General features: G+C 38.3%; 1 protein-coding gene across 1 annotated transcript in view; it reads right to left on the bottom strand.

The window, feature by feature from the left end:
- CFTR (CF transmembrane conductance regulator) overlaps positions 1 to 15,039 on the bottom strand; it is an 84,570-nt gene that overhangs the window by 39,930 nt on the left and 29,601 nt on the right. The window contains exons 12-15 of the mRNA XM_052790940.1: positions 7,297 to 7,391; positions 4,572 to 4,658; positions 2,960 to 3,692; positions 1,702 to 1,830 (exon numbers count right to left, since the gene is read on the bottom strand). Coding sequence (XP_052646900.1) covers positions 1,702 to 1,830; positions 2,960 to 3,692; positions 4,572 to 4,658; positions 7,297 to 7,391 — 1,044 coding nt within the window. The remainder of the gene's footprint in view (positions 1 to 1,701; positions 1,831 to 2,959; positions 3,693 to 4,571; positions 4,659 to 7,296; positions 7,392 to 15,039) is intronic.

The following is a 15,039-nucleotide window of genomic DNA, read 5'->3' as shown; positions in this document are numbered from 1 at the left end:
CTTTGAAGGGTGTCAAAACTTCACTTTCAATTTACTTGTCACCACTCTCTCAGTTCAGCACTTGGATGTTGTTCATCGCTAGCCTCTCTTCCTTGTCTAAGGTTAGAAGGGTACAAACTGTCAGCACAGGTGACGTAACCACTTGGTATTTCATCTCAGGGACAGAGGTTTGCTAAAGGTTATATAGTCTGTGCTATGACTGAATATCTTCCGGCCCATTAATTTATCAATAGGCTTTTACTTAAGTAATAGTCACACTAGGAAGTTTAACTTAGATGGATACATTCTTTGTCATAAGATTTGTTCTTCAATTAGAAGATGAGGCTTTTGAATCATTTAAAAAGGTTTTAGTTTAATTTAAAAGCAAAAATTTGTAATTAAGATTAGAAATGGACGCTGAATATACAGGGATAAATCTGACATAATTCTAAGTTAAAATTTCCTTTTCCCCTACAACTCACATTCAGCTTTGCTGTTGTAGGTTTACACAGCCATTTTCCATTACCATGAAAATAAAACTTACATGGTAAGAACAGCTACACATCTAAATACTGTCTTGCTTCTGCAGAAAATTTGGGATCTCAAACTAGATCTAAGCTCCAGGCTTTATTCCTGGTCTAAGCTCTAGGCTTTATTCCTGGTCCAAGCTCTAGGCTTTATTCCTGGTCCAGAAGGACTACTTTAAATCACCTCCAACATAACATTAGTGCTAATTCAGGATACCACCAATCATATCCTTCTCCAAATCTGATGATACTAGAAGTTTGAGTGCCACCACGGAACTGCTAAAAACCTTTCACTGACACAATCAGCCAGAAAATAGTACTATATTCCTAATGGATTCTTCTCTTCTTTCAGCTCATGTTGAAAAATGCCAAGAAAAATTGGTACCATATTTTATAAGTTGACATATGAATATGGTCTCATTAATCTCCCAGTCTTCTCTCCAAAACACATTCCTTCCCTCAGAAAACACTTGATTTAGGATATTAATTGTAATAGAGGACACGATGAGATTCTGTATATATGCTAAAAGTCTCTCCTAAATTTGGAGACAAGACAAAAAGTAGGCAATTTCTGTTATAAGAAAAATAGTCAGACTCGCATGATCAGGCAAATGTTCTTCAGCACTTTTTCTGACAGCGTTTTCCACTGTACTTGGAAAAAGTCTTCTCTGCACGCTGCAGGAACACCCCATCCATCTTTAAATGCCATCACAGGCATTCAGCGCTCTGCCTTACCACTCTTCCTTCACTAGGAGCAAAGCTACTAACACATTTTTGAAAGCAATTCTCCAGAATTTATGGATGTGCTCATCAAAAAACCTCTAGTAATTATTGTTGTTAACTCCCCAAAACTCTGCAAAGATATCTTTTAATGGAAAATGGAAGGTTATTCACTGTGAACAAGAGATGTGCATAGGGCAACAACTCTTATTTATGGTAACATGCAGCAGAAAATAACTGAGATAATTTGAGAAGGTGGGTCTTCTGCTGCCATGCACTAATCACTATCTTCAGTGAGAAATGCTCATCTAAAGATTAGAAAAGTCATTGCAATATCATTTAACAGCAGCTGCCAATAAGCAATCTATACTTGAGCTAATGTTGATGCTATATCCATTTATCCTTTTATCACAAAGAATGCAGTTTGAACAAACATCATTTGTAGTAACATGACATCAAGCATAGATTTTCTTACCTCAACTAAGAAGACAGTCACACACAAAATTAGAACAAAAATCAAGTTTTTGTGGATGGTAACGTATCTGAAATAGGTATTCCATGTGGTAACAGTACCCATACTTTCAGCATCATCAGTGAAGCATTCCTGTCAAAGAATTGATAAGACCATAGTAAGAATGATAATAATATCTATATATGAGAATTTCTGACATGTGAATGCTGTCATTCTTTCTGCTAACTCACTCCAAATAATTGAACTGCAGCATTCAAATTGGCAGATAACGGCTGGAGAGGAAGGTACTGACTGGTTAAGTCATCTTTGATATAACAACACAGTTTAGAGATGATTTGAAATTTTCAGACAACACTGAAAGAAACAACCAAGATTTGTCCAGCACTACTAGAAGCCCAGAAATTGTTAATCAATAGCTATTTTCTTTCAATGGAGATTATTATTGTGCTGCTAGAGTAAATTTGTAAATACTTTGAGGGTGTTTTTTTCTGCTGAGATCACTAAAGCAAAAGAAAAAATGGGCAGTGCTTCAGCAAATTATGAGTTTAAGTATTTCTTGTAGATTTTTTTCCACCTAGGAAACTACTTCAGAAAATTTTCTGATCATGTGAAAATCAGCTGTCAGTTTTGAAAATGAAAGTAGTTCATCGTGACCAGTTGATAGTTATTAGAAAAAGGGAATCTTGGTCCAGTTCTTGGTATAAAACTCAACCTTAATTGCATAATTTCCAGCACACCTATAAAAAAGAGTAAAATCCAATTTACTCCTCTGTTCATTATCTGTATCAGAACATAAGTGCTAAGCAGTCTGACAAATTTGTCAAATCTGATCCAATTTCTGTTCTAAAAACTGTGCTACTACTTCAAATGTATTTTACTTTTTCCATAAGCCTTAATGTTTCAAATGTCAATTTTACATAAATGTTTTAAACCAATGCTTTTCCATGTTATGGTTTCAAATTTCATTTTAGCATAAATCTTAAAGGTAGATTAAAGTGCAGAGGATTAAAATTCTGTATTGAAATTCTTTACAGATAGCATTCAAAAAATATAAAAAATCAGACAAAATAGATTTTTGAGGATTTCAATAATTTCAAGATGATATTTGAGTTAAAAACTATTCAGAGGTATTCCAAAAAGATATTCCACAGAGAAGTACTGCATTAGGAATGACATAGTCAAGTAGAAAAATATATAAGGAGTATATTGCACTAAACTATCACCATATCAAAAAACAAGATGAATGTAAATCAACACATACCTTCAAATCCTCTTCATTGATTTCATCGGTTATGTCTAAGACACTGTCTCGAGACAAGCGCCTGGTGTAGATATCTATCTCAGAAGACAGGTTTGTCTGAGGCACCATAGACATTTTCCGAAATGTTGTACTTCCCTTTTTGGAAAAGTTTGGTCCATAGTTCACAGAGGTGCCCGTCATCAGGTTTAACACAGATTGCCTCCTCCGACCTTGCAGCATATGGTCAGTGTTTAGCATGTTACTCCGAAGCAGACCTACATCTCCCTGTTCCAAGTCAGGTACCAGCGAGAGCCTCCTTTCTGGTGGGTCGTTGTGGCCATCTTCTATCCCATTGACCTGCATCCCGTTCTTCTGCACTACTGAGAACTTCCTACTTGCATTAAGGGGGTTAATAATTATGGAGTTCTTCCTTTTGTCATTAAAATCTGATGTTTGTTTAAAAGATTGCTTCTTTATTTCATTTCGTGATCCCATGCCTTCTCCTTCAATGGAAAATCGTCGGAGAGTCTCAGTTAGAATTGAGTTTCTTCTCTCTGCACTGAACTGATCAAAAGAATCAAATCCCATCAGCTCTGAGCTGAAGTCTGGCCGTTGACCCTGAAGTTCAGAAAATGTTCCATAGAAATAGCAGCTCCCCTCATGTAAAATTAATATTTTGTCAGCAATCTTTAAATGTTCCAGTTTTGAAGTAACCAAGATCCTAGTTTTATTCGCCATCAACTTGCACACACAGCTATAAAAGATGAAAGTGTTAAAAATTAGATTTTTTTCTTCATGATTAAATGTTGCTTTTATCCCTTTCACTTTTAATCTATTTGCTTTTACCTGCCCCCTCCCAGTATGAGCAGTCGTAGGTGCTCCCTCAAACTACAAAGGAGGTGGTTAAGGCAGAGATGTGTAAAGGGTGAGTACTCTATCGCAGGAACCAAAAAAAGGGGGAAATTTAATCATTTTCATGTCAACCCAAAAAGCACAGTTCAACATGAAAATGAAATATTTCTTTTCTTCTTAGGGTTACTTAGATCTTTTGCTACCAAACTTAAAAGTATTAGCTCGATTTCAAAACTTCAAACTTATGGTGACTGAAAAGGTCATGGATGGCAGTGTGTGTCCTTAGTGTTTTGAGCTACACCACCAGGACAAGCCAAAAGTCTCTGTCTTTGGCCAACCTGCTGCCAATCTCTTGGTCAGTGGGCACTTTCAGGTGACCAGTCTTTCAGTGATTAGAAAAAGAAGACAAATATAGCTTTTTGTAAAAATTTATACTTACAAAGCAGGTAGTGTTTTAAAATGAAAGCCTTTCTGGTACACAGATACACCAGATATAAAGCCATGCACTCTGGGAGTAGTAGATTATAGCAGGTTCAATATGTTGAGATGGAAGAGGGAGCAGTAACGCTCACACCTGGCCGAGGCTTGTTCCCAGCACAGTATGCTGTCCTACTGCTAACACAAAATACTCAGTCACGAGAATCCCTAAAAATAAACATCCCCAAAAGGTATAATTTTGATCACTGCAGTATTTTTGTACTGTTATTAAATTTCTGTTCTTGGTTTTACTTTGTGCTGCTTGGTGGGATTCTTAAATACATTCTATCAAAACATATAGTACCTTTCAAATATCTCTTTTTCTGTAAAAATGTCTAAATGTCCAAAAGGAGAATCCAGGAGATATAAATCAGCATCTTTGTACACTGCTCTGAACAGAGAAAATGGAAATGACGTTAACTTTCACAAGTCTTATACATGTACATAAATATAATTTAAAAAGAATGCCTTTACAGTTTTGTCTCAAAACCTTGTAATTGATAGACTTTTCTACATCATCAATATGGAGCTGAAGTTCAACTTCAAATGTGCTTATAAGACATCTTTCAATAAAGCCTTTCCTTGCTGCAGACCACATTACAAACTAACTCAGTTTTCCATTAATTTCTGCACAATCAAAGGAAGCTATACAGCTGCCTTTTACACAGGTTACTCTAGAATCTGACAGTCCCCATTGGTGTACAATGCCCATTTAAATGGGAATTTCGTACCTACTGTAACATCTACTGGTGCCTGAGGGAATATTACATATATGTAAATAAGTGTGTGAAAAGACTTAGGTCTCAGCGCTTAGTTTTAAAAGTACTTCAAAAAAAATGGTGAGCAAAGACAAGTGTATTAGTGAGCCATTATCTTGCAAACATTACCTGCAGTGGGACTGTACAATATTTTGAATTCAGGACATGAAAAACTATTTGTAGCTTTAGGGCCTTAAGCTGCAAGTGCCTGGACATGGCTCACTGAGACAAACCTCTGGTTAAGAGGTGTTTTTTTTAAATCAATTTCAACAGAAGTTCAAAAAGGCCCCTTGCCTTCCTCTGTGAGTATGAAAATCATGATGTGATATGAATCAGCATATAATTAGTAAAGAAAATTTGGACAGCTGCATTTCAGTACTTTTTAAAGTACTCTAAAAATGAGGTTTAAAACCATTGTGTTAAACAATGTGAAAATATTTCATCACCAGGAGAAAAAGCCCTCAGTAATAGTATATTATGTTAATAAACCAAGCAACTTTATTGAAAAATCCTCTGTCATGATGGATTTCACTGACCATACATTATGATGTAGTGGCTGCACAACAACAAAAAGTTCATACTTGGCACTTTCATCAGCAAAAAGTTTGCAGGTTTTTTCCTGGAATAATGGCAGCACCCAAATTATTGCTCTAATTTGTATGCTGGACTCAGTAGCTATACATGACTGGCTTTAGTGTACCGGGCCAGTGAGCTAGCTCAAACCCAGCGCATGCACTGTTTTTCCCCCTTGGTCCTTTCTTTCCCCTGGTTGTAGCTGCAGGCACTGACAGTGCTCTGTAAGAAAGATGGACTCAGGCAATCTCCATCTGCTTCTCATGATGGCTGGTTGATGGCAATTCCAGCAGGGATTCTCATTTCACTTGACTCTGCACAGAGTACACCAGACACATGTATGCAGCCAGTCCAAGCAAATAACGTCCAGTTTATCACCAGTGCAGATGGGTACAACCTGGGGCTGTAATCCTAAATCTCTCCTCTAGCTTTCTCAGAGCTTCATCTGCAACCCACACCTCAACACCTGCACACCTTGCAGTATGTTGAGCTTAGGCTGGAGCCCAAATAAAATTAAAGCAGATACAGCCTCTGTCTTTGGGACTTTTATTTATTTCAAAAATACTAATTATATAGCTGGCAATAAATATATTATATCAGTTCAGCAACCCTCCAGTAAATGAGCTGTGTCCCTCTGAAAAGTGACAGACATGATTATTCATAGAATCTGGGCAATACTTCATGTAAATGTCGCATTTTAAATGAAAATCTAAGTGGGTTTTGTTGGTTGGGGTTTTTTTGCTCTGAAAGCTTTGCCTGCTCCTCCTCTCCTCTCTTACCTTACTGCATAAAACAGAACCATCCATATGCCTCTTCCCTCTCACAAATCCACTAGAAAGATCCACACTGAAAGCCTCTCTATTTTTATGAACCCATCTTTTAGCCTCACACAGACATGTACATCTTTCATGGCATGCCAGTGTGGATCACCATAATGTGATTTTACTTCTACCAAGTGTTCTGAGCATGGGAACCAGCACAATTTGCACTTGGCACAGAAATAAATGGGGCCATTTACACATTGGAGCTGTCACTACTGGATTTCTGATGGTAGCTAAGTGATTCTGCTGAAACACATAGCTAATTTATAAGACAAACACCTATGTTATTGTTCTGTAGACCTTCAGAATTACTAATGTTGGAATGTCAAACAGACAAGGCCAGACCATTATTCACAGGTACTGACTAGCCATTGCTTTCCACTTTTTCTTTTTAGAACAGAAAAAGACCAAAACTATTAGCAGCATTTTTTGAAACATGGCATTTTTTTCATTTTTGTTACCTGCAGAGAGGGACTTTGTCATAAATCAATATATAAACTGCTTTGTAGAAGTGTCATGGCAGGGAAAGATCCTGGAATATTTCTTATTTGTATGGGTTTCTTCGGTACTTAGAAAGCTACAATTTAAGGTCTGAATCTCCAAATGGCATCTTGCATCAGGGAGGGAAAGATTCATCTTCAGCTAAGCCATAGCAAGCATCTGACATCAAACTTTTCAAATTCATTAAATAAATATGCAGCTGTACCACAAACACAATTGCATAGCAAACCTCAGATTTCTGATAGTAAAATGATGTTCCTGATATACCCGGAGGATATTTATTTAGCAGGACTTGGTCCCCATGTATTTAAGTGCTTAGTCATAACACTTTCCTTATACATGAAACAGTAGACTATGTAGAGAGCAAAATACTCACCTTGCTAGTGAGATTCGTGCTCGCTGGCCTCCGCTCAGAATGATTCCACCTTCACCCAGCACTGTATAATCTTTGTCTGGGAACTTGGAAATATCCTGTTAATAAATTTTTTTTAAGAATCAGACGTGTATTTTCCATACCCAAGAAACTCAAGCTACAGACTGGATGGAAGCATAGTGTACAACAGTGTACGGATAGGTTAGACAGAAGTTGTTAAAAAAAAAAAAAAAGCCCCACAGAGGTTTATTTCTTTCATCTGTTTATGTAATCAGAAATGGTGATAAAAGAAAACATATCATTCTATCACAGAGAGCAACCACAAGCTGCAAGATCTCAAGAACAAATATTTGTCTTAATTGCTAGATCGCCATAAAAGCAAGGAATGTACCTTCATACAATATCAATCCAAGACATCAACCGTTCGACTTTTCTGTCAAATAACAATGATAAATGCACTTGCTACTGAAGTTAGGGAGAGCAAGAAGCAAGCTCTGGATCTGAGCTCTTCAAAACCCAGAGAAATTTAACTTCAGGCAGGCTCATTAAAAAAGGCTTGCAAAAATTCCTAGCCAGGAATGCCAGGAATGCTCAAGGTTTGCAAAAGGTTTGGGAGTGAAGTTCCACTGCTTGGGCTGTAAGTTACTTACAACTCATGACTATGCTAAAAATGAATCTTCAGCCAATGATAAAAAAAGAAAATACCATTTCACTCTCATGTGAGACAGAGAAAGGAGAAAAGGACATCCTCATGCCCCACTGGCAGAGATGGCCAGAAATTTTCTTGAGAGGATCCATGCAAACCACAATAATTCATGGAAGTGGAGACATGGAGAATGGCTTGTGTGCCTGAAGGCTGTCTAGTTTTTCTACTTTTACAGTTGCTCTAACAAAAAAATATTAATTCTGCCTTCAAGCCTTACCTGTCCTACATCCTTAAGCCAATACAGTGACACCACCATCACTGTGGTGGTGGTAGTAGTTTCAGGGGACTTCTCCCAGAAACATGGGCTGGATGACCTCCCTGTGCCCCAGGGAGCCTAGGTCTCCAGCGGGTACGACTCCAGGGCAGTTTGCCATGTGCTCAGCTAGAAGCCCGAGTGTCCCAGGAGCTCCCAGTGCCTGCACTACCCGCTCGGCAGCACCGGACTGCCATTCTCACTGCCTCTGCATGCCCTCCCGCTCCCAAGGCAGGGATCCCCCGCAGCCAAGGGAGCTGACCGAGGCATCTGATACCATGCAAAATCAGCTCCAGTGTTCTCATGCTTTACCAAGATTTTCCTTTTAGTGCAACTTGGGGGGGGGGGGGGGAGGAAGGGGCATGCAAAACCCCTCAGAAAGTGAGCTTCTGGGAGCAGGCTTTAGGCAGTGCTCTGGAAGAGGTAGTCTGTTTTGGGGTCTCTCTTCCCGCAGGCAGCCGAGGGGCACACAGGAACTCAGCTGCCTGCATGCACTCTGCAGCACCCACAGAAATCCTGTGGCTTCTGGGAAAAAGACTGGAAGACAGGTGAAGCACTTCCAGGGCAATACGACCTGGGATTCTAAGTTGAGCTGCTCTCCAGAAGTTCGCATTTCATACAAAGTCGGATATAATCCAGTTTTGATCACTGCTGCTGTGATGTTGATGGTTAATCGCTCTCTGTTGGGCAGCCTTTTGGCATTCCAAGCTTCTGAGGTTTTGCAGAATAAATAAATAAATAAAAATCCCTCCAGAGAAACGTTTCCTTCTTCCTCCCCTGTAAATTGCCCTGACCTCAGGAACAGAGTGAACAATGCTGTTCAGCCCTGGATCAGTGACAGATGAAAGGTTCAGCCACACAAGGACTAGAAATTGACGGCCTGGTCTGTCAGGAAATGGGAGATTCTCCCAACTCTTTAATTTGATAATAGCGTTTACTTCCTGACTTAGAGGATTCTGACCTTAAAATCAAGATGCTCTTATGTATGGAAAATCTATTGCAGGTGATTTTTAAATTCTTCTCATGTTAACTAGTTATTTCCCTCTTGTTAAAGAAGAGCCACACAAGCCAATCCCTGGTACTAAGATAACAGCTCAGTTATCTGCAGAAAAAGAGATGTGAAAAGCAGTGCCAGCAACATTTTTAAAGGAAGATTTTCTGAACAAAATCATCTTCCTATAGGTCATGAAGTATTTAGAGAGAACATGTGAAATTCTGGCATAAAAGCTTTTCTGGCATTTATTTGAGATGACCTGCTCTGATCACTTGTGGTTTCACTATGCATGTGGAACTCATGTTATTCATCTGTAACTTTGACATTTACCCAGTGTCTTCACCTGAACATGGGGATTTGCATGGTTAAGTATCTAGATATCTAAGCTGATTTCAACTGTTTCCCATTTCTACCAGTACTGCTGCCTGTAATGGTGCTGGTGCCATTGCTGTTTCCTGATTCTACTTCTTCTAAAAAAGCCCAGGTGAAGAACTGGGACCTGTGTGTCTTCCCCTGCAAGCACAATAAAATCCTAGCCCTACTGAAATTATTTCCAGGGTTCCCATTGTTTTAAATGGTGGTGGGATTTCGTCAGACATGTTTCTTTGCAGGTGTGTCAACATGGAATTTTAATCAGACTTTTAATGAGTTTCCCTTCTGCTCTCTTCTACCCTTCACCTCAGGATAATATATGGCAAGGAACACACAAAGAACTTTTCAGTCTGTAATTATAATAATTAAGAAATGTCTAGTAATTTCTTTCAAAGGCGTAAACAGAGTGATGAAGTCCAATAGACACACAATGCTATTTGTTGGAACATGCATTACCTATTGTAAAAAAGTACATAGGGCTGGTCCAAATACATCCTTGCTGTCATTTTATGCAGGAAGTGAAATCAAGCCAGGGACAAACCTAATGTAATGCTGCTGAACAGCACAAACCCCAGCATATTAATGAAGTAGCCACTGGATTTTCTTTAACATATCTATTTCTAAATGCTTAGATTGAGAAACCTATTGGTAGCTATTCAGAGAAGAAACCACCCACAGTTCCCAAAGATATTAATTACTTTCTTGGGTGCTTCTAGTATCAGCAGCTAACAAAACTCAAGTTGCACACCCAAGGAGAAGGCACCCCTTCTAATATCTGTTTGTATTTTTAACAGTGTAAATGTCATACTCATCTACCTCAGCAGCAAAGGGACGACCTCATAATATCTTTGGGCTTGGTATGGAAGAATATAGCCGAGATAGTTTAAGGTAGTATCTCTTTTCAGGGTGAATAGGAAACATGGTCTTGTTATAAAAAAAGGAAACCTCAAAATAGACTTCACACTCCCAAGTCTTTTCTGTAGAGATTGTTACCAAAATAATTTGATAAATCATTAGCAACAATTAAGATAATAAAGCATGACAGAAAACAGTTTCTAAGAACCATACCTTTCAGTATATAGTTGCTTTATATATCCAAGCCTACTCAAACTACTCTAACAATATGTATTTTACTTATGGGGCCCCTCTTTCCTCCTTAAATATGTCCTTAATGATGAGGCTTTTGATCTTCCCTCTTCTGCCTTCCCTCCAAAAAGATAAAACAGTCATGAAACTGATGGAACACAGGAGCAGTCTTGACTGTCTCCATTTCATCTTCGCTAACCCTTTCCTCTATTTCACTTCTGTTTTTTCTACAGTCCCAGTTTCTTTACCATCTCTATCCCCTTCCTTTTCTTCACTGCCATTAACATTCCCCATGTTTATTTTCAGTTCCCAGAAAATCCCCCCATTCACATTGCTACCTCCTCCTCATCTACCAAAGCACTCCCTTTTTCGCTGCCTTCTTTCTCTGTGTTTTAGAGAAGCTGCCTCTGAATACACTTTGCAATTCTCTTTCTGTAGTATGGACTATTTGCAATAAATCAGAAGAAAAATACTGAAGCCTTTATCATATAAAATGCCAAGTAAAGCAGCATAAAAGTTAAGCAGAAGCAGCAGCAAGGGTTTCAAGCAGGAGCTGCAATACTGTTCCACCCTATTTGATAATTTTTCTCTTTAGTTATAAGAGGAAAATTTACTGTTACCTGCTTTCTCACTAACATGACTATTTCTGTACTTCCAAGCAATCATAGTCAACTCTAATATACCAACAAGGTAGAAATGGAACTGAAACAAACCTCCAGATTTGAATTCAGTGATTACTAAAAATCTTTAGATAAGGAATTTGAAATGTCATTTTGCAGAAAGCATAACTTTCAATTTGTTCTGATTTTCAGAAAATAAATTACCTTGGAAGTAAGATAGATATGAACTAAACTGCAGAATTTGAAGTTTTAAAGTTCTGAAATCAAGTCTTGTGTTTCAGACTCATACCCACTAGTGAACATTTCTGTTAATTTTTAAAAGATGAAGAATTTTCAGTAATTTTTTATACCTTGGCTTGTGGGTAACCAGCTTGAACATACTCAAGTCCTCGTTTTCCTGGGTGAGATGTCAGAAAACCAGATCTCTTTAAAGTATTTCAAATCAGAAATTACTTTTTAAAATTTTATTTAGGTAACTCTTCTCTCTCTGCCTATGATTCCTGAAGCCAAGGCTTTTGTTAGATTTCAGCTGAACCATTTATGAAGGATTCATGATCCAAAAGTATAACCATTGTTTTCACAAGAGTTTGTGACCTTAAGCAGAGTGTCAGGCTCACCTAAAACTCACACAAATGCTGGCAAAACTTGCTTTCTCTATGGTGAAACACAGATTTTTGAAACATGAAGTAGTCGGTATGTTGCGTGTGGGTAGGTTAAATGCAGGGTAAGGGAATTAAATACGATTCCAGAAGTGACACATAAGATAGGACAACATCCAAGGTAATCAGTCCAGAGCTCTGTACCTAAGAGAGGGAAAGGGGTTGGGGAGAGTCGTCTTGACTGAAACAGGTTTTTAACTAAATGATATCAACACAGAACAGTGTAGGGGGGGTCTGTTAAACATGTTTAATTGACCATTGATAAACTTGAAGTTAGTGCATTTGGGAGTTTGAGTCTATTTTTTTCACTAATCAAGATGCTCCCCTGCTATAAAGAAACTGTGCTAGCCTATTTACTTCTAGTTGCCCCAGGGAACTCACTGTGTCAGCAGCTTCACAGCTGACCTGCCCGTGATTTTGAGCCACAGACAACAATTGCAGTTAGAGGAGTCTGCTCGTGCCAGTGCATCATGCCAGTGCATCATACCAGTGCAAGGTGGAAAAAGTATAAAGGTAGCCAGCTTTTGGGCCCATGTGTCTGAGATGCAATGGTCGTAGTGGAAGATTTGACATATTATGTGGACTTTCTGCCTGAAAGAGGCTTTTATGCTATTTTAGCTGTTTACATTAGGATGAGATGAACTTCACCTTGACATGCCTGTTGCTCTCCCCAGCTACAAAGACAGGCTAAGTAACTTGCTCTCATGTAGTTTACACTGTAGACATCTACCTGATTAGGTAACTAAGCTACCTCTTAATATCCTCTTGTAGAGAATTACGTACTACAAAGCACTCAGTTCCAGACTTGAACCCTTATTGTTCCTCTCTTCCACACGCTTTGTTATCTGCCAATATCCCTCATGAAAAACGGGCACAAAATCAGGGCACAAAGTATTTCACTCACTGACATAATAACCTCTCAACTCCTACTGATTTAGTTATCTGCCAAAAAAACCCCCAAACCAACCAACCAACCAAAACCAAATAAACCCAAAACCAGCACAGATAAAAGGGACTGGAGCAGTACAGTGGGATGCAAGGATATGTGGTTCTGTTTCAGGGAATCCTTGATATTGCAGTGAACTTGTCACCCAGGGATGGATGCCATCCTTTGCAAGGAGACGTCAAACATGCAGGAACACAAAGCAGGGCTTGGCATATTGACTGTCTCTTTCTCTAGTTATTCTCTCTAAGTTCTTAGATGAAAATGAATCTCCTGCACTCCCTGTAAAACCAGCTTAAAACCCCACAGGATCTGGCCACAGATTTCTTTAGTACTATTATATGATTTGATTCTGCATGGACATACTTCCTCTATTTGCATGCCACGTTAAACATTATATTCATGAGCAGCTGGTGGCTCTCAAATCAGAACATGTGTTTACTTTTAGAGTGGTAATCTCTTAAAGGTAGTTTGCCATTATGTGTTTATGGCCTCTTAGGTAACTATTGAAGGATCAAATGAACTAACTAGGTGGAAAAATATCTATCTTACCTTGCAAAAAGGTAAAAACGGAAGTAATGGAAGCATGGTTTCAGAACTAATGAATTACTGCACCCCTTCAAATGGGATATGATGCTTGTTAATTTTTTAACAAGAATAACTATAACGGGCCTGCTTCTGCAGTCTTGACTGGAGGAATGCATTCTCTTAGGATGATTTTGTTCAATGTTGACAGCATTTAGACACAAAGATTCCTGTTTCAACTGTCCAAAGGTTTTACCTTTTTAATTTAGCAAGTGCTAAAACCAAACAAAAATCTCACACCCTGTGTATAGTAGGCTATTAATACTGATTTTTCAACCTAAAAATCTGAAAATCAAGCCACGTTCCTTCCCCATTTTTCATTACATCAGTAATAAGGATTTTGCAAACCCAATTGGCTACTCCTACAAATTCCCATTTATACTCATGTTATCCCTGCCATGACATTAACACAACCCTTCAGTCTCTGGGGAAGTCACATTTGTGGAATTACTTCAAATTTAGTAGCAAGTTTCCATAGACATATAAACTCATCCAGGTCACATCTCCCAGCGGCTTTTGCTATTGAGCAATGAGAATAAAAATCAATGAATTATGCAGGATGGTTTCTCAGTGTTAAATTTGTTCATACTTGGTCCTTAATTTGAATTGCTAGGCAAAAGTTCACCTTCTCTTGCTAATTGATTTTTATTATGAATGTGATGAAAAGTACTTGATAAAAAGGGTAAAACACTGTTGACGTGGAAGTCACGGACACTGCACACAATCAATATGATCAAGTAGATGTTACCTTATTGTCAAGATAGCTCGGTTTATATGTTCATTCTAGTTACTGTTCACGTATAAGCAAATTAGAGATTGGTTAGCATGAGCTGTCTACGCGTCTAGTTACACCTAATGATTGGTTATATCAACACTGTATATGTGCATAAACATAAGGTATAATTGGTTGTATTAACTAAAACATGTGAAACTTGTCTCAGTCTAATTGGTCAAGATAAGTTGCCTAATTGAGGTTCTTCGTGTCAAGTTTCTTTTATCGTGGAATGCGCACCTGTGTTCTTCTAATTGGCATCTTTCTTTTTTTGTCTTCTTGTTTATTCTGTTCGAGGCCTTCTAAAGGTGTCTGGAATGCTCTTACTACTGTTAGCTAAATATGTGTCCACAAGAAAAGCATCCTTGAAGTCTGCTGCCTACAAAACATCCTTGGCTCACAAATTGATCAATTCTATCGAGTCTGGATTGTTCACTGTGTGTCCATTACTTTCCAAGTATCCCACAAAACACCTCGTCAAAAAAAAAAAAAAAAAAAAAAAAAAGGTAGCATAAGCCGAGGCAGCACCAATTCATCTTATCTTACTTTTCAACTACCTTTAGGCTTGCCTATGGGGACTGTCTTTAGGAAATGAATTCAGAATCCATACCAATTACATCTTGGCTTCTCTCTATCATAGCATGCCAGTGTAAGATTTTAAAGGTAATAGATTTGTGATAATACCTGCACACTCAAAATTAAACCCATTCAAACAATTTATTTCAAAAAAGCTTCTGAATAAAAGACAAATGGTAA

This window comes from Harpia harpyja, chromosome 6, assembly GCF_026419915.1.
Source record: "Harpia harpyja isolate bHarHar1 chromosome 6, bHarHar1 primary haplotype, whole genome shotgun sequence".
NCBI classification, from domain to species: Eukaryota; Metazoa; Chordata; class Aves; order Accipitriformes; family Accipitridae; genus Harpia; species Harpia harpyja.
This window is presented reverse-complemented; position numbering and strand designations above follow the sequence as displayed.